This window comes from Mangifera indica, chromosome 11 (assembly GCF_011075055.1).
Source record: "Mangifera indica cultivar Alphonso chromosome 11, CATAS_Mindica_2.1, whole genome shotgun sequence".
Lineage (NCBI taxonomy): Eukaryota > Viridiplantae > Streptophyta > Magnoliopsida > Sapindales > Anacardiaceae > Mangifera > Mangifera indica.
This window is the reverse complement of record NC_058147.1, coordinates 4,550,010-4,571,528: the sequence shown is the minus strand read 5'-3', so window position 1 is coordinate 4,571,528 and position 21,519 is coordinate 4,550,010. Positions and strand designations below refer to the sequence as shown.

General features: G+C 34.3%; 6 protein-coding genes across 8 annotated transcripts; 5 read left to right on the top strand and 1 right to left on the bottom strand.

Moving 5' to 3' along the window:
• The first annotated feature begins 866 nt into the window (after positions 1-866).
• On the top strand, positions 867-4,015 carry LOC123229416 (serine/threonine-protein kinase PEPKR2-like). 3 transcript variants are annotated; one of them, XM_044655205.1, is made up of 4 exons: positions 867-1,134; positions 1,325-2,225; positions 2,849-3,145; positions 3,396-4,015. In XM_044655205.1, the coding sequence occupies exons 2-4, from the start codon at positions 1,463-1,465 to the stop codon at positions 3,776-3,778; spliced, it is 1,443 nt and encodes a 480-aa protein (XP_044511140.1). In that variant the 5' UTR covers positions 867-1,134; positions 1,325-1,462; the 3' UTR covers positions 3,779-4,015. The 3 variants fall into 3 exon arrangements, with proteins under 3 accessions (XP_044511140.1, XP_044511142.1, XP_044511143.1); XM_044655207.1 differs by having other exon boundaries at positions 1,261-2,225; XM_044655208.1 differs by having other exon boundaries at positions 1,229-2,225.
• An 858-nt stretch (positions 4,016-4,873) lies between these two features.
• On the top strand, positions 4,874-5,548 carry LOC123229412. Its single transcript, XM_044655202.1, has one exon. It carries the CDS (start codon positions 4,874-4,876, stop codon positions 5,546-5,548), a length of 675 nt encoding a protein of 224 aa, XP_044511137.1.
• A 93-nt stretch (positions 5,549-5,641) lies between these two features.
• LOC123229414 lies at positions 5,642-7,220 on the top strand. The gene is made up of 2 exons (XM_044655203.1): positions 5,642-5,926; positions 6,775-7,220. Exons 1-2 carry the CDS (start codon positions 5,642-5,644, stop codon positions 6,955-6,957), a joined length of 468 nt encoding a protein of 155 aa, XP_044511138.1. The 3' UTR covers positions 6,958-7,220.
• On the bottom strand, positions 7,139-9,168 carry LOC123229415 (bet1-like protein At4g14600). Its single transcript, XM_044655204.1, has 4 exons — positions 8,938-9,168; positions 8,715-8,838; positions 7,994-8,050; positions 7,139-7,540 (listed from the first exon to the last, which is right to left on the bottom strand). The coding sequence occupies exons 1-4, from the start codon at positions 9,006-9,008 to the stop codon at positions 7,379-7,381; spliced, it is 414 nt and encodes a 137-aa protein (XP_044511139.1). The 5' UTR covers positions 9,009-9,168; the 3' UTR covers positions 7,139-7,378.
• A 2,101-nt stretch (positions 9,169-11,269) lies between these two features.
• Positions 11,270-13,395, top strand: LOC123229411 (esterase AGAP003155). The gene is made up of 6 exons (XM_044655201.1): positions 11,270-11,581; positions 11,692-11,790; positions 11,903-11,944; positions 12,039-12,168; positions 12,970-13,071; positions 13,154-13,395. Exons 1-6 carry the CDS (start codon positions 11,360-11,362, stop codon positions 13,228-13,230), a joined length of 672 nt encoding a protein of 223 aa, XP_044511136.1. The 5' UTR covers positions 11,270-11,359; the 3' UTR covers positions 13,231-13,395.
• A 670-nt stretch (positions 13,396-14,065) lies between these two features.
• On the top strand, positions 14,066-21,229 carry LOC123230214 (pyridoxine/pyridoxamine 5'-phosphate oxidase 1, chloroplastic-like). The gene is made up of 14 exons (XM_044656382.1): positions 14,066-14,239; positions 14,323-14,502; positions 14,622-14,660; positions 14,743-14,910; positions 14,995-15,100; positions 15,847-16,013; positions 16,154-16,396; positions 16,579-16,667; positions 17,439-17,489; positions 17,578-17,668; positions 18,271-18,375; positions 18,465-18,535; positions 18,929-19,024; positions 20,909-21,229. The coding sequence occupies exons 1-14, from the start codon at positions 14,108-14,110 to the stop codon at positions 20,973-20,975; spliced, it is 1,605 nt and encodes a 534-aa protein (XP_044512317.1). The 5' UTR covers positions 14,066-14,107; the 3' UTR covers positions 20,976-21,229.
• The last annotated feature ends 290 nt before the right edge of the window (positions 21,230-21,519 follow it).

The window sequence follows — 21,519 nt, the reverse complement described above, 5'->3', positions numbered from 1 at the left end:
TTCTTTATAATCCTTATTTCTAAAATAGAACAATAATAAAAAAATATTTTACTTATAAAAACAAAAACGAAAATAAGAATATTCATTGCTTATCAAAACCATTGTTATTAGGATTAGATTCAAACTGAGTCTAGTTCAAGTTTATTTAAGTTTGAACTCGATTCGATTCATATATAGTTAAGTTCAAATTCAAATTTAAATTCGATTCGAATTTAACTCAACTCATTTTTTGTTATTAAAATGACGTCGTTTTAATATATATTGATCAAAACGATATCATTTTATATCAAAATTTTTAATTAAAAAATATGAAAAACAACTGAAATTCGATTAAACTCGATTAGGATCGACTCATTTTAGATTCATCCGAACTAAACTCAAACTTGAATTTGAGTTAATTCAGTTTAAATCTAATTTTAATTGTCATCTCTAAATTAAAAATCTAATACTATAGATATTTTTTATATCAAAAAATTTTTATCTAAACTGAATTACTATATTAGAATTATACTAATTATATCAAATAGAAAAAGCTCGGAGTGATCAACTCATTACAGGAGAATTGTCGTTGGCTACAGTTCTACGCACAAAACTGTACTAGTCTCCGTCGCCATGTGCACTTTTTTGAATTTGATCACGTGTGACAATCAAAATCGTTGGGCCCCAATTTCCATGTTTCTGTCCTTTATGCCGCAAAATAACTCCGGAACTAAACTTCCGTTTGTCTCATAATCCGCATTATCCTGGACGCTTTGCACACTGGATGTCATTTCGTACTCAAGTTTCGGGTTTGACCCGTGTTTGGGATACCGTCCGTTTATAATCTTGGACACGTCGGTTAGGTGTAAAAAAAAAAAGCACTAAACCCCAAACCTCTTTACTTTTGTTCACTAAAAAATCATAAAGAAACTTATTTTGGTAAATGCTTGGTAAAAAAAAAAGCTATTTTTTTCCCCCAAATCTTATCACCGGAGATTTCTAGGGGTTCTAGTTGGATTCTATCCTCTGGATTTCGTATTTCGGATTCGCAAATATTCGGTTACGTTCCGCTCTTAAAAGCCATTGATCGCTAGAGTTAGTAGCTAAGTCGGATTTCGCCTTTTTGTTGTGGAATCTGATAAACCACGAAGAAAGGTACGTTATTTTCCCTAATCTGTGTTTTTTTTTTTTTTTTAAATTTTCTAATCAATTGATCTTCGAGTAAAAATTGATAAACTGTCTGGTTTAGGGAGTTGAAGGTTATATTTTGTATTCTCGCAGATTGGAACCGTTATTGTCATGTATGTATCAGACACTAAACAGATGTTACTTTATAAATTGACAGATCATTAAACCTCAGTTTCAGATGAAAAACTCTGAAGTGAATTGCGGAAGAATAATGGGATTTTTTATATCACTTTAAGATTTTCTAATGTAATATAGGCATTTTGTTAGAAAGAAGTTTATCTTTTAATTACATGTGATGAGGAAGAAGAGAAAAGGAAGCGAAACTGATGCTTGTAAAAGTAAACCCAGCAAAGAAGAATTGGGACAAACTGGAGATTCACTGGAATCATTGAATATTAGGTCCCATTACTCATTAGAAGATTACAGTAGGATAAGAAAGAGGTGCAAAGAAGATGCAAGCCCCAAACCTCTTGGCTCGTTTAAAAGTAGGTTTGCAGCTATTGCTACTGCCCCACCTTGTGGTGCCTCTTTGTCTTTGGTTCCCCCAGGACGAGGACTTAAGAGGAAGATAGGGTGCATAGATGTGAATACTCAACTGGGTAGGAAGAATAGGGTTGAAGATGACTACACTAAGGTTGATGTAATCGGGCATGGAAAATTTGGGTCTGTATGGTTGGTGAAGTCTGGGGTTAGTGGCACAGAGTTTGCATGTAAGACTTTGCGTAAGGGAGAGGAGACTGTTCACAGGGAGGTGGAGATAATGCAGCACTTGTCAGGTTATCCTGGGGTTGTCACATTGCATGCAGTCTATGAGGAAGCAGAGTGTTTCCATCTTGTGATGGAGCTGTGCTCTGGGGGGCGGTTGATAGACCAGATGCTGGAGATTCAGTATTCTGAACAACGTGCTGCTAGTATATTCAAGGATGTAATGTTGGTTATTAAGTATTGTCATGATATGGGAGTTGTGCATAGAGATATAAAGCCAGAAAATATTCTTCTCTCCAACTCGGGGAAAATAAAGCTTGCAGATTTTGGCCTGGCAATGAGAATTTCAAATGGTACATATTTCAGCACCTACTTTGAATTTGAAGGTCTCATACTGGCTTTTTTTATGCATTTCTTTGTCTCCGGTATCGTCTTTTTAAGTTTTAGGAAATGGTGTTAAGATTCATATGTTTTAAATATATATTAGGAGAGTGCCAGGACTTTCAGATTGGCAATAAAATGCCAATGCATATGCATGAAAAGAGAGGGGAGATAGCATTATGCAAGAAGTTTTGTGCTTTATAGATTTCTTAGAATATGCCAGGGAATATTTGGCATAATATCTGGACATAGATATGTTCTGACACATTAAGTGATCAGAATGTGAAAGGCAAAAAAAGGATTTCCTTGAATATGACTTAGCTATTCTTAAGTCTGGTGACATTGGATTATAATTTTCTTTTAGAAACCTACTTTGTAATATGAGTTTTTTCTTATCATGCAGCCTTTAGTGCTTTTCTTCCAATCGGTCTCCTGTTGATGAGATATATGAAGTAGTTCTTAATTGAACCTAAACGTGGAATGTTGGCATACTGTTTGAATTATAACTGATTTTTTCCTCTTCTGTAATTCAGTCATTTATTTCATGAAAACCTTATCCAATACTTATGAAAGCAGCTATGTACTGCTTTTGCAGGTCAGTCTTTGTCTGGTTTGGCTGGAAGTCCGGCTTATATCGCTCCTGAAGTTCTGTCTGGCAATTATTCTGAAAAGGTTGATATATGGAGTGCTGGTGTCCTCCTACATGTTCTCTTGGTTTCCGTTCTTCCATTTAAAGGAGATTCCTTGGAAGCAGTTTTTGAGGCAATCAAGAATGTGAAGCTAGATTTCCACTCAGGAATATGGGAAAAAATATCTAAACCTGCACGGGATCTGATGGCAAGAATGCTGACTAGGGATGTTTCATCAAGGATAACAGCTGATGAAGTTCTAAGTAAGCTTCTGATGTAGGGCCTGTTAAAATAATTGATGGTCATTTGCATTTCTCTTTTCATGCATTGTTCTAGCTTTTGTGGCAATTCTTGAAGTCATAAAATGTGACTCTCAGTTATCATCAAGGGTTTCACTTCGTAATTTCATTATCAGTTAAAAGAATATGTTCATTTGTTATAACAGAGTAAAGCAGAATTTCGGGTTGGCAAGTTTAATATTTGTCACTTTATTGATGAATCGTGTTATTTCAGGGCACCCATGGATATTGTTCTACACAGAGCACACGTTAAGGACATTAACCTACAAGTCAAAATTGAAGAACCAAGTGGGAGTATCATCCCGGGACCCCCGTCAACTAGCCGTCCTTTCTGGACAACATTTGGCTAGAACCAAGGCTACCAAGATAGATGGTGAACTGCATGGTGAGGGTTCAGACCTTCACTCATCATCTGAAAGTTGGAGCTCTAAATTAGAGGAGCAAGATGACTGCAATATGGTGGATGTGCTTGCGGTGGCCATTTCCAATGTGAGGATTTCAGAGCCAAAGAGAAGTCGACTGTGTGGTCCCACCGGCCCAATTGAGCAGCAGTGTTCATCTAACATGACAGCTAACAATCTATGTAGAGCATTTTGATCCTGCTGATAAGCTGACAGTCATAACATCACTGTTTTTGGAGCTGGGGTCAAACATTAACCTGTCCAGCACAACAAATATCTAGTAACTGTGGTGTTAATTCTCCGCAATTTAGTTGACTTGTACTTCTTAGTAGCTAAGTTTTAATAATTGTTGACAGAGAATTCGTGTACAGAAGATGTAAATATAATGTTTGATAATGATGATTCTGGCTTGCCGTAGCTTTCACCCTATGCATATGTAGTGTTTGCTAAAGTAGCACTTCTTTCAAGTTGACATTATTTTTAATCGTTTTTTGATCACATCATGAAGATGAATATAGAGATGGGAGTTAAATGGTTTGCACTCAGTTTTCAATATAACTCAAATCATTCATCATTCTTTTCCTTTAATATTGCTGTCTTGAGCATGTAGATCAACTTGATCTAAAAATTATTCGTTGACCACTTCATTTCCTCTGGACAGTTATTTTGTGGTTAGATTTGAATTGGATTTGTTTAAATTCAGTTTGACTTGAGTAGAGTTAAGTTTAAGTTCGAACTTATTGAACTTGTTTTAAAGTTATTTGTGTTTAACTTATTTGAAGAGACTCAAGTTTGAGTTCAAATTCAAACTAAATTTTGGATTCGGTTTGTTACCGTAAACAAAGTAAAAAATTATTAAAATAATATTATTTTAGTTTATTTATATCAAAATTTTCTAAGTTAATGAGTTTTGTAAACCATAAGCTCTAAAGCTTGAGTTTATTTAAATAAAACTTTATTTTGGATTTGTTTGAACTGAACTTATTTTCAAGTTTAAACAAACTTGGCTAGGATCATCATTTATAGCATCCTAATCCAGATCCCTCGTCGTCAGACCCTCAATATGCCAAAATAAAACTGCTTTGTCTGAAATACGACACATTCTTCCTGGAAAACCAGCCGGAAAGGACCATGATTCTCTTAGGCTGCACAAGCAATGTTTGCATCTGCCATTTGACTTTGATTTTTTAATTAGTTTACTAGACGTATTTGATTTGATGTCTCAATCTCGAGGTCAATTTCAGATTTAAAGATCTTGATACCTTCAGCTTCACTTCTCTTCTGTCAGAAGATGCCCATGGAAACTCAGAGTATCCCAAACGCGTTAGCCAAGAACAAGAGTTCATGTAATCTCACTAAACTCTTGATATACATTTCCTTGCTGGTTATAGTCATCATTCTTTTCCATGTACAGCTTTCTCCTTCCTTCTCTTCATATCCTCCCACCTCTGCCTCACGGGCCTTTTTCAAAATATGGAAACTAAAGGCAGTAGATGCCATCAATGGCCAAGATCAGTCCGATAACAATAGCACTTTAATCTCGAAGCTCCGAGACGCAGTTACTTTCCTCCCCCTTAAAGATTTACGATATGTTGAAACAGCCATGATCGGACACACTTGGTTTCTGAGCTCCTTGAATGACACCCATGAAGATAATGAAGCTGAGTACCTTTATTTCCCTTCAGAAGCATCAAAAGAAAGACTTCTATGCATTAAAGGACGCGACAAAAAAGACGGTACCAAAAACTCATATGCCTTGGCTTGGCCTGAAAGTCTCCCAGAATCGGCAACTCTCTTGAAAGGCCTTACCTTTGTGTCAGACACTTACTATGACTACGGAAATTTGTGGCACGGATTATGCGCTATGACTCCTTTTGTTAGCTGGTCTACGAAGAATGGTTGCCTTAAGCCAACAAGATGGGTACTGTTCCATTGGGGAGAGCTCAGAGATAGAATAGGATCATAGCTGTATCATCTGATTCGAGCAAACTTTGGAGAAGTTAAAATTGAAGGATTTGAAGCAGGAGATGAGCCTTACTGTTTCGAGAAGGTGGTAGTGATGCGGCATAACGAAGGTAGCCTGGGGAAGGCAAGGAAACTTGAGGTTTTTGACTTGTTGACATGCAAAGCCAGGGGATTTTGCAGCATAAACCCCGCGGACAAGGAACAAGAAGTCAATGAAAATGGGGAGCCAATTATAAGACTGACCTTGCTGATGCGGAGAGGTGCAAGATCATTCAAGAATGCAACGGCCGTGATTGATATATTTGCAAAGGAATGCGCAAGGGTGGAGGGCTGCATATTGAAAGTAGCCCAATCGGAAGATCTCAGCTTCTGTGACCAGGTTTGTGGCTTTTCTCCAACTGCACTTCAGGGAAAATCTATCACAATATTAAGTAAATACTAGTAGACTATGATCAGGAGCTAATTCAATGGATTTATCAGCTAGTCATGTAAGGTTTATTAAAACATTTATCTACTTCACAACTAAATCATGGAAACTTCAAATGATTTGTAAGTAAGGCTAACAATTTTCAATATGACTCATTAACTCAATACGATTAAAAAAATATGGTTAGGGTTGAGTTTTTTTATAAGAAATTTATTTTAGATTAACTCGACATAATTCAAAACCAAACTGGATAGCATTAGAGTTGATAAAAAGTACTTGAACTATCACAAACTGATTCGAATATTGAAAGAAATATTACTTAATTTAATAGAATTTTTTAAAGATGAATTATAAAAATATTAAAAAAAATTCTTATAAATTGTATATAATTGTAATTATTCATATTATTATTGATTTCTATTTAAATATTTTATTTTATTATGATTTGGTTATGTAGTTAAAATATTTTGATATGTGATTATTTAACCATTTATAAATAAAAAAAAAATGTTAGTAGTTTTATTAATAGTGAATTAGAGTAATTTAATGAAAAAATTAAAATACTAAAAAACACTATAATTTTAGCCAATTTAAGTTGTATCAGGTCAACTTAAATGTTAAAAAATTGAATTAAAATTAAAAATTTTTAATATAATTATAATTTGAATCAATTAAAATTGAAGGTCTTTGGACCAAAATTTAAATTGACACAATCCAACCTGATCCGGTGGCACCAATTGACAAGTCTAATGGTAAGGACCATTTTAGTAGTAACCAACAACCAAGTGTACTTCATTCAGGTGAGAGTAATGAGTAACACTGACATCGTTGCATCACCGCATGGCGCACAATTGACAAACATGCTCTTCCTGGAGCGCAACAGCAGTGTAATGGAGTTCTTCCCCAAAGGATGGTTGGAGCTTGCAGGCTTAGGTCAGTATGCACATCATTGGATGGCTGACCAATCTGGGATGAGACATTGAGGAGCATGGTGGGACCAGGTCGGGCCGGAGTGCCCATCTCCTCAGCATGGTCCAGAGTGTTTTGAGTGAGGATCAGTAAACTAGAAAAAGCCACTAGGGGTAAACATCAGGAAAATTCAGGAGCCTGTCTATGCTAGTATCACTTCACAACGCTGAGAGAATGAAGTTTTTCAAGCTTAAATGGAATTAACAACGCTTTTACTGATGTAGAGATTATTTGTCAAAGCTAAAGAATAATATTACTCAGATCATTTACACTGGAACCGACAACAGATTCAAAATATCATGACATCTGCAAAGGTCATTTGAAATGGCTTTTACATCAAGAGCCTATGCAATAACCCTTTGGCACAGCCAGAAACCAAATTGCCTTCATTCAAGAGATTCTTAGCATGGTAATTGTGCAGCAGGTGCACCAACCTCATCTTCTGAACATTTTAGACCACAGGTAGAGCATAGTGAAAAGAAGTAGAGCAAATAGAACAACATGAACAATATGTTTTGAACCATGTTTGACAATGCTCTTGTTTAATCTCCTCATATTGTTCTTCACACCTGCTTGAGCTTTGATCAGGGTCATTTGCTGTCGCAGTATGAATTAAAACTTCAGGAGTTGGACAGAAGACCATGAATAAATTCATACCATCTAAAAGTGCCAAATACATACTATAACAAGGAGAAATGAAACATACTTAACTTAAACATGACCAGTCAGGTGTTAGACCCCACTTAAATTTAAAAAGTCATCTAAAGATCCGTGAACTACTACCATGAATTTCAACAAATAAAAGTTCTAAAATTTAAAGTTCTGCATATGATCACTTTAACATAGTTTATCATATCAGAAATAAAAGTTCCGAAATTTAAAGTTCTGCATATGATCACTTTAAAGTTCTCTTTTCACTCCACAAATTTGAAATTTCATGCAGTTGAGCCATAGAAGTTGGAACATTACAACATTAAGAATTCACAGCATATCAGAAATCAAAATACACTTTTTTTATTAAGAAGCACTTATGTAGATTTGATAGCATACCAGCTGATCTAAAAAATCCTTCTGAAATGTTGCTTCTGAATGTATGTCTTGCGCAACCTGCACCACCATATTTTGATAAGAGACATAAAAAGGCAAAAGACTGATTTTAAAATAAAGGAGGCTATAAATCAAATTGATTGCCCACATGAGGAAAAAAAAAAGTTGATGCGAATGGTAAAATCTAGAAGAAAGAATACTTCAAGGACAGGGAAAAAATGTATCCTCATTCCTATATACAATAAGGCTCATGAGGAAATTCAATTTTTAAAAGAACTTATCACCAAACTCATCCAAAAATTCCCCAAAATCTTTCTCAACAATACATATGTGAACAAACGTAGTAACTCAAAGAATGATAATGTCAGGTCGAAAGGATTTGTTTCTTAAGCTCCATTTGTGAAATTCTTCACATTCTTCAAAGTTATTGCACTGCTCCAGATATCATGCAGGATTCACCTAATTCTCACTATTATTAAAATTGAAAATACTAGGAATCAAATAAAACTACAAACCCTACTTTGAAATTTAACTACCATAAAGCCTAAGACATTCAGACATCACAAAATTTACATATATTGAATTTTCCATGCATAACTTCGCCAAATACCCTAACAATCATCCATAAACTCCAGATTCAATATATATAACACCTAGATGGAGTTTCAAAAATTTTATATAATCGACCGTGAAAAAAATATATTTGTGAATTTGAATAACTTACGTTTCTTAATTGCCTCACTTGGCTACGGAGACCCGTGATCTCATCGTCCAGGTCAGCATTCATCGGATCGATCCGCAGTTGTATTTCATCTGAACCAGCGACAGGTCTCGTGCTTAGACCCTCTCTTTGTACACCGAAAAAGATGAAAAAGCAAATAATATTTCAATCCTTAGTTCAATTAATTAGAAATTGAATTTTTCATCTTGGGTAAAAATATGAACACCTTGATCTATAAGGAGCGGCGCCGCCGTAAAAGGAGCCACCGGTACCACCTCTACAAGAATTGGAAGCCATTGAGAAATTGACTTAGACGAAGACAATCTTTATCGAACGAACCTTGAACGTTGCGTCCACGCGTAGATCAATATATCGACGGGAATAGTTTGATTTCGAAATTTTTCAAAAGAAATGTGATATGACGTAGTCGGCAGATGTATCACCGTTGAAATCGGACATTCTAAAATGATTTCATACTTGCCTAGCTTATAGTATGAAAATTAATTAGTACGCTTAGAAACACGAATGAATTTAAATAATATAAAGTGAATTAATTATGGAAACGGAGATCGACCACCACCAACGTTTTTCTTTTTTTTTTTTAATTTTTTTGTTTCCACCTTTTAAAAACTTTCTTTATATGTTTTGTTAGGACTTGTTCAATGTCTTAAAACTTGGTTGATAGTCAAATTGGTAGTTTTATTAGTTTATACTTTGACTGATTCAACAAATTAATTAAATTCTCAAATTATTATGTATAATGTATTTTTTTTAGTAGTATAAAACATTTAGTTTTTTTTTAATATAAACTAAAACAAAAATCATACCATAATTTTTTCTTTATTTTAAATAAATAATAAAAGAATAATTCACAAATCAAAACACAAAACAAACACCCAATCATATAAATTAGTTTTATACTTGCAAGTGACAAAAGAGGAACATAGTTTTATAGTTTGTTCATGAACCAAACAACTTTTGTTTTAGATTTGTGATGAGAAGATTTATCAATTGAAAGAGAAAGATCGAGCAAAAATAAAGAAAAGATTAAGCTAAAATTGCGGTTGAATTGAGTTTTATAATTTTCAATTTATGTAAAGATGACTAGATTATAGATTGATTCATAGTTAAACCGGTTTGAATCAGTTAATCTAGTTTGATTTTAATAACATTGGTTTTATTAATAAATTTTGTTAAAATTTATGAGAAAGGTATCAAAAACTACAAAAAAAAATTTATTAATCCAAACAAATTATTAAAGTTAAGGGTTAATAATTATAAAATATCATTTAAACAATTTGCTTGTAAAGTTGTCAAGTTTAATTTGACAAATCATATTAGTATTGTGCAATTTAGTCAGAATAATATCAGGATGATGTGATTCCAACTGAATCACATCAAAATAGTGTAATTCTAATAAGTTTTTTGCTCCACATTTTCCCATCAAATACTCACCCACACACCATGAAAACCACCTTCCACAAGCTAAACAAAAAGAAATGTCGAGCATGAATTTGACTTTGAACGAGACCAAGCAACCAGCAACCACTCACATATACACACCATGGAAACCACCTCTAATAAGCTAAACAAAAACGAAATAGGAGTTGGTTTCAATCGCGGAAGATGACATAAAGAAATGGAAAAAAAAATTGTGTTTTATGTTTAAATAAACCATTTCAACACCACCCACCTCATTATTAATAACACCATTTTTTTCTATTAATTGTATGTTAGAAATGGGTGTGATGATTTTCATCGGTCAACAACCCATTAGTTTTTCATTGACAAATTATTTATGTTTGAGAGTGAGTGTGGTAACGAAAGAATAAGGTTAATTGGTGATAGTTGGTAATAGTAATTGTACTTTATCTATGATTAATGTTAGTACTGATAGAAATGGTGTTGGTGGTAGTTTGTGGATGTCGACTATGTTGGTTAGGAAGACAAGGAAAGTTGCAGTGGAAGAAGAATAATAAAAGAGAAAAAAAATATTTTGTTTTTATTTAATTTTATAAATTAGGAAAAACATTCACAAGGCTCTGCAAATATAGGAAGTGTGATACAACATTCTTTCAATTAAGGGGACTTATTTTTATGAAATTTTGTAATCACTTAAGCCCACTATTATACAAATAAACACAAATATGTGTGATTACAAGACAAAATTCAATTTTAATTAAATATAATTTGAATTTTTTATTTAATAATTAAATATATGAAATCATTTTAAATATTATTTTAATAATTCACATGTCGAATAATATTAATATATAGAATTATTTTTAATTTATTAAATATTATGACATTTGTCCAAACGGCTTGGAGCTTCCAGATTTTATTACGTAATGTCATTCGTATTTTAAATTTGACAAATATAAAACGTGTTCACACGGCCCACGCCCTTACCTTTTGAAGTTGACTCGCAAGATCACAGCCGTTGAGTAAGGACCATCTCCACCGTCTGTTTGCTTTGACAATCCAAACCCGCAGCCCCAGTACACCAACAGATTTGGCTGGTCAGCATTACACATGGTCCAAGTGGCCTATAAATATAGAGAACCAGTCAGAACTCCGACCTTACCGGAACGCATATAGCCTCAAATTTTGTCGATTACTTATTTCGTGAGATTTCAGAAACTTTGAAGATGGGAAGTGAAGCTGAAATTGCTAGGAAACCAAGATTTTTATGTCTCCATGGATTTAGAACAAGTGGAAAGATTTTCAAGATACAGACACAGAAATGGCCTCAACAAGTGCTGGAAAAGCTCGATCTTGTTTTCGCAGATGCGCCTTTTCCCTCACAAGGAAAATCTGATGTTGAAGGCATCTTTGATCCTCCTTATTACGAGTGGTTCCAATTCAACAAAGTCAGAATAATATTATGTATTCTGTTTTCTTAAAGATTTATAATCTGTTTTTGTTCCGAAAATGTTTTTGAAGAATCATGGTTGTTGTTTGTGTTGATTTCTTCTATCAGGAATTTAGCGAGTACACCAACTTCGACGAGTGCCTTGCTTACATCGAGGATTTCATGATCAAACATGGACCGTTCGATGGTCTTATGGGATTCTCACAGGTTCTTAATCTAATTAATTTTCAGTTTCGCGTCCTATTTTTCCGCCTGACTTAGTATTTAAAATTAGAAAAACAATTTGTCTTTCATGACGGCGTGTTTTGTGGAATATTAGGGGGCGATACTGTCGGCAGGGCTAATCGGATTGCAGGCGAAGGTACGTTGAAGTTTCGATTAGTAAAGGAGACGAGTGCTTTGAATATTACAGTCATTGAACAATTCACCTACGCTTCGTTGTTTCTGGCTGGCAGGGCGTTGCTCTTACGAAAGTTCCAAAAATAAAGTTTCTTATTATTATTGGCGGGGCCAAGTTTAAGTCGCAATCAGTGGCTGAGATCGCATATGCTTCTCCGATTCAATGTCCTAACCTCCATTTTTTAGGTATCAGATTCGTCTCCATTTTCCCTTTTTTATTCTGTTCAAATCTTTAGACATTATCAATTACGACTCTTGTTCAGCGTATCCTGAACTCGCGCTGAAAATTGTAAAGTCTATCATAAAATATTTTGAAGAGACTTAATTACAAATTAAAATTAAATTACAAATTTTTAATAAATTAAATAATATCATCAAAAAAATTGCTTGTTAATTAGATATGACAATCCGGTCAATGAAACCGGATATTCAATCCACCTCTCCCTAATAAAGATGGGAATGAAGGTAATTAAAATTTTTGTAGTGAGAGGCAAGATGAAGACAAAAATTAGGATAAATATTATATATTAATTTATTTTTAAAAATTTTAAATTATTATAAATGTATTTTGAAATTTAATAAATATTTTAGTATTTTTTTATGAGGATGAGAGAAAAAAATATGAAATTTTTTTTCTGTAATAGGTGGATGGAGATTTCTCGTTATCCCCTTATTGTGATGGAAAATTTTTTTCTTGTAAAGACAAAAAAATGAATCAAGATTATTCAATTCATATTTAGGACGTTGTCATCTCTATCTTAATAATCTTAAATAGCTATCTAATCGATGTCGGCTAATGGATTAGGCAAATGTCGGGGGTTTAAACACATTTACTTGGACAAAATCAATTTTAGTTGTTTACAATTGACGTTGTGTATACATTTCGATTCTATAGCAGCTTTACAAAATAATTGACCTTATGTATTCGTTCCATTTCAGCAGAATGTTAGAAATTTGATGGGTTGGGCAAATTTAATATTGTTGCAGGAGAGCAAGACTTTTTGAAGCCTTACGGATTGGAACTCGTGGAATCATGTGTGGACCCTGTTATAATTAATCATCCCAAGGGTCACACAATACCAAGACTTGGTATTTCACTTGTCAATCTTCTTTCTCTCCCTCCCTCCCTCACTTATCCAATTATTGATTTATTAATGGAAACTTATTACAGATGAAAAAGGTTTGGAGACCATGGTAAACTTCATCGAGAGGATTCAAAAGATGTTGCTCGAGAAAGAAGAAAAATAGCTATTCTTAGATTACTAGCACAAGAAAATAATATGATTTAATTCCTAAGGATGGAATGGAACCATCTGAGTTACTGTGTCTAATGTCTTATTACGAGGTTTCGTAATTGATGATCTATAATGTTTTGTATTCCATTCATCCAACAAGCTAAAAAATTTAACTTTAGTTTGTGCTTAATTTGTGGCACACAAAATCCACATTAATTTATGTATACAAGACTATTTCTTTTCTTTCAGACTAAGGAATTCATCTATTCTTATAATAGAAATTCTTTTTGGTAATATATATATTTATTTTATAATTAAATTAGAATAATCAAATTTTAATATTTCTTTTTGCGTCCTTAGATACTTAGATAGGAATAATAATGGGAAAGATGGAGAGAAAATCTTAATCTCTATTCTCATTTTTGACTTATTTTTGTTACAGAAATAATAAAGATTTTTTGTTTTTTTATAAATTTTTTTTTAATATTTTTTGAACACAATATAAATATATTAAATAATAAAACTAATAAAAAATTAAAATCAATTCATTATTTTAAATATTATATATTAATATATATAATTTAAATAATATAAATAATATAATATTATCATAATAAATTAATATTTTAAATAAAAAATATTAATATAAAAAGATGAAAATGAGAATGAGAAAAAAGACAGAAGTGAGACAAGGACAGTTAAGAGGAGAGAGAGAGAGAGATGTACTTGTTTTCAGTTATAAGAATATTTTTTATCATTTTACCGATTTTATCTAAAAAAGGCCCAAAACCTTAAATTCGGATGAAATGTGTCTCACTGATAAGATTTTCCATCAATAAAAATCAAAGGAGTACCAAACAACACAGTTACGCATCTGAAGGAAATAAAAAATGTGGTCAGTGACATGGAAAAACCAAAGAATGAGATGCTTGCTTTTTAGCCAAATACTCCCTCCCACTCTCCCTCACTATAACGCCTCTTCCATTCTCAATTGCGCGCCTTCTCTCTCTAGTCACTCCTCGGTAACACTCTTTTATCTTCTTCATCTCATTCCTTTTCTTGTATTATCATTGACATCATTAACCACCAACTAACTCTCATCTAGGTTTTTCTCGGCTCGATTTCTTCTCCTGCAACTCGTACGTTTTGCTCAAAATCCAGTGCAATGTCATCGATTCCAAGCCTCCAAAATTCTCACTCTATATCTTACCTCACTCAGCGAGAAGCTGCCGAGGTTGATGAGACTCTCATGGGCCCTCTTGGCTTTAGCGTCGATCAACTTATGGTTAGTTTTAATTTATTTACACTATTTTGGAGCTTCATGAATTCTCCTTTATTATAGCTCGAGCTTGCTGAATAACTTCAATTATATGATTGTAAGAATCCTTCTTATTGTAATGTTAGGAATTGGCTGGTTTGAGCGTCGCAACATCCATAGCTGAGGTAACCATATTTTTTTGCAGTTTTTTTATTGTAGCTGATTTTGCGTTATGATGTCATGTTTATGTGGACAATTTTTTGACAGGTTTATAAGCCAAGTGAGTATAATCGCGTTCTTGCAATTTGCGGTCCAGGGAACAATGGTGGTGATGGTCTGGTAGCTGCTCGTCATTTGCATCACTTTGGATACAAACCTTTTGTTTGTTATCCGAAGCGTACAGCAAAGCCACTTTATGCTGGTCTGGTTACACAGGTATGGCATGATAATCAGGGCGCAATTATGAATGATTATTCAATAAAGTTTGTATGGGTTTGATTTGATGTAATGAATTTGTAGCTTGAATCACTATCAATACCTTTCATGTCAGTAGAAGATTTGCCTTTGGACTTGTCCAAGGATTATGATATTCTAGTAGATGCAATGTTCGGCTTCTCTTTTCATGGTAATTATTCTAAGTCTCTGTTCTTATGGATGAACAAAGCATTCTCTAAAAACTAATGACACAATTAGTTTATTGCTCTTTTCTGTTATGGTTATCTGCATAGATATCTGATAATAGAATATGAGAGAGATTAGATAAGCATGTGAGAAGATTTAACACTATTAGTAAGAGAGCATGGTTAAGGTGGTTTTGAAGACCAACTTTACCTTTTACTTTTGTCCTGGTAAATAACCAAAATAATGTTTAATTTTATAGTCATATCTTTCTCAACATGCATCTGTGCTCATGGATACACATATATATGGTATGAAATCTAGTACCACCAGGAAAACTCAACTCTATAAAGCACAAGTAATTGAATTCTTTTAAACAGTTCGCGTTCTAGAGCACAAGTTAATTGTATAGCTTGGGTTTTGATTTTACAGGACATGGGGTCTTTGTGGATCATAGCAGTATATTTGGATGTTAATGATATTGTTTCATGTAGTATTTTCTCCCCTAATGTTTTTTCGTATCCTTGTGGACAGCTGGTGTACTTATAGCTGTAACTCTTCTTACAATTGTATCAATATATCTTCTCAGTTTCATGTAAAGGAAAACAGATGTTAATATGAGTAACCAATGTGTTAATTGCATCAAATTAAGTAGGATTTTTTGGCTGTATAGATTAGGGCCATGTTTCTTATCTAGAAATATCTTGTCTGATCCTTAATTTTATCTAACTTCAACTTGTTAAAATCATTCAGGCACCCCAAGGCCACCTTTTGATGATCTAATTCAGAAACTGATTCATCTACGTAGTTATGATCAAACGCTACAAAAACACCCAATTATTGTCTCTGTAGATATTCCGTCTGGGTGGCATGTTGAAGAAGGAGATATTGGTGGAGAAGGCATTAAGCCTGACATGTTGGTATGTCTGCAATGGAGCCTTAGTTGATTTATCGGCCTCAAAATTTTAGAAGAATCCAGTTTTAATTTTAGGGTGTACCCAGTAATCTTAGTTTTATTTTCCGCAAGCTGTCTTATTAATGCAGCTTTGGCATTTTCTAGGTTTCTTTAACTGCCCCAAAATTGTGTGCAAAGAAATTTAGTGGTCCACACCACTTTCTAGGTGGTAGATTTGTCCCTCCAGCTATTGCAGATAAATTTAAGCTTCAGCTTCCACCATATCCTGGCAGTTCTATGTGTGTGCGAATTGGAAAGCCTCCCCAAATTGATATATCAGCTATGAGAGAAAATTATATATCTCCTGAATTCCTTGAGGAGCAGGTGGAATCTGACCCCATTGATCAGGTATGAGTTCAAGTAAAATAGTGAAGCATGTCATTCATTTCATATCAATATCTTAAACCTTGGCACATGAGTTCAGTACTTACTCCCACCTTAAGGGTTGAGAAATTTTTTTTAGCCGTTGACCTTTGTTAGAATAACTTTCAAATCTACTTATCATAAGTAAGTCAATCTGTCATTTGCAGTTTTGCAAATGGTTTGATGATGCGGTGGCTGCTGGCTTGAAGGAACCAAATGCTATGGCCTTGTCAACTGCTAGCAAGGATGGAAAACTGTAACTTTCTCTTCTTTCAATGGTGTTTTTTATCCATATATAGTAATCCTGTCCATTAGATTAACCTAAATGAGTGATTTGACATGTTGAGCGTGATCTCTTTAAGTCTTTATGTATTCCATGATAAGAATCTCAGGCATAAAGGATTCAATATGATTTAGACAATGCTCAAAGCTTAGCTACATCTTTAAATATCATAAATATCTTTCCTTTACGCATTACATAGTATGTAAAATATAATGTTTAAATTGAAGTAATCATATCTTTCACATGAACAATTGCATAGCTGAATTTGTAGCTTTTTAGAGTTGATAAATGCATAATCGGGACAGCAGTTTGTCTGCCATGTGACAAACTAGCATAGGACCAAGAGATGATCTATTCTGCTGAATGTGGTGGTTTGCATGCTTCACTGACCATAAGTGAGTAATAATGTTGCTTTTGACTTGCTTAAAGGTATGGGATAAAAACCTGTAAACAGTACTAATGCTCAGCTTTTGTGGCTTTACGTAGACAACAATTTACTATAACTTTTGATTCTCATGTCAATTGATGAATAATGTTGTTGCTGTGCTGCATTGTGAACATATTAATTATTCCAATACCATCAGGTCTCCTTAAAATGATTGAAAAAAATAATATTAATCACAAAGGGGGATAAAAAATGTATATAAACATGTGATGACTATCACAACTTATATGTTCTTGACATGCTATATGGTTTTTATTGACCCCTTTTAATTCACTCTTCTTTATGTTTCTCTTCTGCAGCTCTTCAAGAATGGTCTTACTGAAAGGAGTTGATAAGGATGGTTTTGTCTGGTTAGTGATGTTTTGTTACACATTAACTGTGCTGCTTTTAGCATTGTTCTTTTTTTCCTACTGGATCTGAACTCCTTACTAATTGCAGGTATACCAATTATGAAAGTCGAAAGGCACATGATTTATCTGAAAACCCCCACGCAGCTCTTCTTTTCTATTGGGAAGGTCTTAACCGGCAGGTAATCGAAGCTTGGCATATTAGCTTTGTCCTGACCATAGCCATTACTTGGCTTAAAACAAGTGGTTGTTTTATTTTCACAATCCTTATGCAAGGAAGTCATTTCACTTGATGGAAAGAAGAATAGAAAGTTGCAAAGCAATTTTAGTTGGCACTTAATCTGTAATCATGTATACTACTGCACAAAACGTGATTAAAGAAATTTATTGGGGTTCTTGAGGTCAGACTTGTGATTTAGGTCTTAGGAGTTCATGCCCTGTTAATTGACAAACTCTGTCAAATCGAATTCTTATGCTTATTTTGTGAAATTGCAATGGCGTAGTTGTCATGCTAAATTTGGCATAGTAGACATAACCCAGGAGCAAGCAATCAAATTCTTTATGGTATTCTAATATTATTTTGGACATATATGGAATATGGTGCGTGATGCCTTGACCTCTAGACTATGTAATTTGGTGTTTACAGATCTACAGAATTTTACCTGACATTGAGGTCCATTGCTGTCAAGAACGTAATTTGGTCAATTACCATGCAAACAAAGCGTTTCACATTGACAATCTTGCTATATTAAGACCATTTGTAATGTTTCACTTTGATGTTCAGGTAAGAGTGGAAGGATGCGTGACAAAAGTTTCTGTAGAAGAATCTGAGCAGTACTTCCATAGCCGTCCCTGGGGAAGTCAGATCGGAGCAATGGTTAGTAAACAGGTATACATTTGATCGCCGATTCCACTGGATATTAGAATACTACATTGATATGTTAGCATAAACTTAAGATCCCTTTTGGCTTCATATAGAGTTCAGTCATTCCTGGAAGGCATGTTCTACATCAGAAATACAAAGAATTAGAGGAAAATTTCTCTGATGGGTAAGCCATTAGCTGTAAAAGTGGTTATTATCTTGCATCCCCCTTTTTTAATACATTATTCTGGACAATTGTTTTCCAGTCATGATAACTTAATTTCCATCAGCATGCTTCCACGGATGCCAACATTTTTCCATTGTCACCCTTTGAACAAAATATTTCCTGTAAACTGGAAAGTTATTTTTGCATTAATTTAACGTAATTTCCAAATTTCCCTATAAATTATTGAAACTATAAGGTCAAATTACTTGACCTTATTTCAAAATGGCAATCATATAATATTCTTCATGACCATCCCTCCTGATTAAGGGGTAAAGAGAAAGAAAAACAGTATTCCATGGGAGAATTTTTTTATTGACCTTTTGTTTTTTTTAAATTGTTATTTCCTGTTGACAGAAGTTTTATTCCAAAACCAAAACATTGGGGAGGGTACAGGCTTCAACCAGAGCTTTTTGAGTTTTGGCAAGGACAAAAATCTCGTTTGCATGACAGGTGGGTTTTATATCATTCTCTCCTTGTTCTCAATAAAATGTGTGAGAATGAGTAGAATGGCTTCGGGTCCAAACCTTTTCCTCTTTTAGATTCAATAGAGTTGGTCATTTATGAACCATAATATTAAGATCGAAAAGGTGTCTAGGAGGACATCTTGGATGAACTAGGTTCTTCGAGTGGGACTAAATTAAATTTCCTATTGTTTTTGATACGCCTCTACTTGCAAATTAGACTGAACACAACAAACAATATCCCAAAACAGCAAAAAGATAAACCAGAAACAATGGATTAGGAATCTGTTTGGTTTTATTTATCAATTGCAAGGACTACTACGTTCACTTCGACTGTAAAATCCAAAACATCTTACAGGGATTAACTGAAATGGAAATACTTGCAACTTCCGGCATTTCAAGGAGCAGGGACCTCCCTGCTACTTCACCACAGTTTTTCAATAATAATCCCCCTTTCTTCCTTTCCTCTCCTTTGCTAAATTCTTCCTCTCTAACCGTTGTTCCTCCCTCCCCCACTCACCTGCTGTCCAAAACTGTTACAACCCCATCTTAGAAATCAAGCCATCAACTTTTGGCCCTTTTCTGTGGGTTCCCTTCATCATGTGAGTTTTCACATCCTCCACAAATGACAATAACACTTCAATTGAATCCCTCACCTCAATTAAATCTCTTTCAACTTTTTCTACTCTAGATTCCATCCTTGTACCAACCACACCCCAAATCATCTATTCTGATACCACTTGATACATCTCTACCTGCAAATTAGACTCACCATAGCAAACAACAATCTGAAAACTGCAGAAAGATAAACCAGAAGCGGTGGATTAGAAATCTGTTCGATTTGATTTATTGACTTGGGGGACTACTACATTCACTTTGACTGTAAAAACTAACATATAAAGATGAACTTAAATGGAAATATGTACAATTTCTAGCATTTTGAGGAGCTGATACCTCCCTGCTACTTCACCACAATTTTTCCAGAATAATCCCCCTTTCTTGATTCTTCCTTTCCTTCCCTTGCTAAGTCCTTCCTGTCAAACAGTTTTCTCCTCCTCCACTCTCCTGCTGCCATGTGACCTTTCTACCTTTTTCATGCATCTCCCCAAAAACCGTTACAGCCCCCAGCATTGATCCTCTGCCACATACCTTTTTGCTTCTCCTCACATACACGTTCGCTTATCACTTTTCCAATCCTATACTGTGAGAAACACCCCCAAACTAGATTCTCTTTGGTGAACCTTTTAATTCCTTGTTGTTTTGGTTTTGTTAACAACTATTGCATTATAGAGTGGCTATATCCACCCCTCTGATTTTTCATGCACACACTCTTTTCAACCCACAGTAGTAGGTCTACTTGCAAACAGAGGGGTGCATCTAGTTGCACTGTGACTTTAAATAACAGTACTTGTTCTGACAAATCCAATTCAAGTTCTAAATTTATTTTGGGTCTGAATCCCCACGTAAGTTGTTTGCAGTATAGTACACCCAAAGGTGGAGAGAGAGGGTGATGTTCTCTGCAGAATACTACGGTCTTGAACCCAAATTCACATAGAATTACTTATTAACATATTCTGTTTCCGTCTCCATTAAATGAACACTTGCTATTGTTATGGAGCAGAACACTGGATAACTTATTTTAATTTAAAGTTACAATGCAATTATTAGAAGAAAAATTATTGTGGTTTTCATGTTTGAAAGTACCATAAAACTGAAATGTGTTCTGCAATCTCTGAATGAGAATGTGCCGTTCATTTGGGAAATGGAATAACAAGCAAGTAGTTATGTAGCCAACAAGACAGTTTTGGATAAATAATGCTTAATTTAAAGGACTGATGCCTTATCCATTGGTAATGGATGTTTTGTTGACCAGGTTGCAATATTTTCCTCAAGAAGTAAATGGAAAGCGAGTTTGGAAAATACACCGCTTGGCTCCCTGACTAGTATTTCCAGCTTCATTGTGAATTTTATCTTTCATGGTATTGTGAAATTTCTTGCAATGAGTAATTTAACTTATTTTAGTAGCCATATACGTGCAATGAGACAGTAAACATTGTAAGAAGAGGCCCAGTGAAATGTGTTGCTGCTGTTTTTGGAGTGTTGGAAACTGTAAGGTATAACTTACAACTGAATATATACAAATTCAATGGGAAAAAGAATCAGTAGTCATAGATACTCTGTTGATATTCTCACAGATTATAGCTACATCAGTCAATTATTCAAATATTACTGTTGTTATTATAGGTGAATTCTCTTTGTTCACTGGGATAGAGTCAGTCGTGATAAATCTCTGTTAACAGGATCTTATTGCCATTATATTGGAAGTGAACTAATTAGGACCTAGTGGTTTCATACTTGCTTTGCAAATCACCATTGTCAATTAATTCAAATTCCTCTTGGATCTTCCTCTTGTTATTGAGTTCTGTATTCGATAGGGAATTGTCTGGTTGTGCACTAATGTTACTGATTTTCTGGACTTCTGTT

Excerpts from the sequence above, each read along its gene's own strand:
- LOC123229416 (XM_044655205.1), top strand. The coding sequence starts at position 1,463 with ATGAGGAAGAAGAGAAAAGGAAGCGAAACTGATGCTTGTAAAAGTAAA. Across the intron at positions 2,226-2,848 it reads GGCAATGAGAATTTCAAATG|GTCAGTCTTTGTCTGGTTTG; the intron begins GTACATATTTCA and ends CTGCTTTTGCAG. Across the intron at positions 3,146-3,395 it reads AACAGCTGATGAAGTTCTAA|GGCACCCATGGATATTGTTC; the intron begins GTAAGCTTCTGA and ends GTGTTATTTCAG.
- LOC123229412 (XM_044655202.1), top strand. The coding sequence starts at position 4,874 with ATGCCCATGGAAACTCAGAGTATCCCAAACGCGTTAGCCAAGAACAAG.
- LOC123229414 (XM_044655203.1), top strand. The coding sequence starts at position 5,642 with ATGCGGCATAACGAAGGTAGCCTGGGGAAGGCAAGGAAACTTGAGGTT. Across the intron at positions 5,927-6,774 it reads ATCTCAGCTTCTGTGACCAG|GTGAGAGTAATGAGTAACAC; the intron begins GTTTGTGGCTTT and ends TACTTCATTCAG.
- LOC123229415 (XM_044655204.1), bottom strand. The coding sequence starts at position 9,008 with ATGGCTTCCAATTCTTGTAGAGGTGGTACCGGTGGCTCCTTTTACGGC. Across the intron at positions 8,839-8,937 it reads GCCGCTCCTTATAGATCAAG|AGAGGGTCTAAGCACGAGAC; the intron begins GTGTTCATATTT and ends CGGTGTACAAAG. Across the intron at positions 8,051-8,714 it reads AAGTGAGGCAATTAAGAAAC|GTTGCGCAAGACATACATTC; the intron begins GTAAGTTATTCA and ends ATGGTGGTGCAG.
- LOC123229411 (XM_044655201.1), top strand. The coding sequence starts at position 11,360 with ATGGGAAGTGAAGCTGAAATTGCTAGGAAACCAAGATTTTTATGTCTC. Across the intron at positions 11,791-11,902 it reads GTCTTATGGGATTCTCACAG|GGGGCGATACTGTCGGCAGG; the intron begins GTTCTTAATCTA and ends GTGGAATATTAG. Across the intron at positions 13,072-13,153 it reads TCACACAATACCAAGACTTG|ATGAAAAAGGTTTGGAGACC; the intron begins GTATTTCACTTG and ends AACTTATTACAG.
- LOC123230214 (XM_044656382.1), top strand. The coding sequence starts at position 14,108 with ATGTGGTCAGTGACATGGAAAAACCAAAGAATGAGATGCTTGCTTTTT. Across the intron at positions 16,014-16,153 it reads GCATTAAGCCTGACATGTTG|GTTTCTTTAACTGCCCCAAA; the intron begins GTATGTCTGCAA and ends GGCATTTTCTAG. Across the intron at positions 18,536-18,928 it reads GAGGAAAATTTCTCTGATGG|AAGTTTTATTCCAAAACCAA; the intron begins GTAAGCCATTAG and ends TCCTGTTGACAG.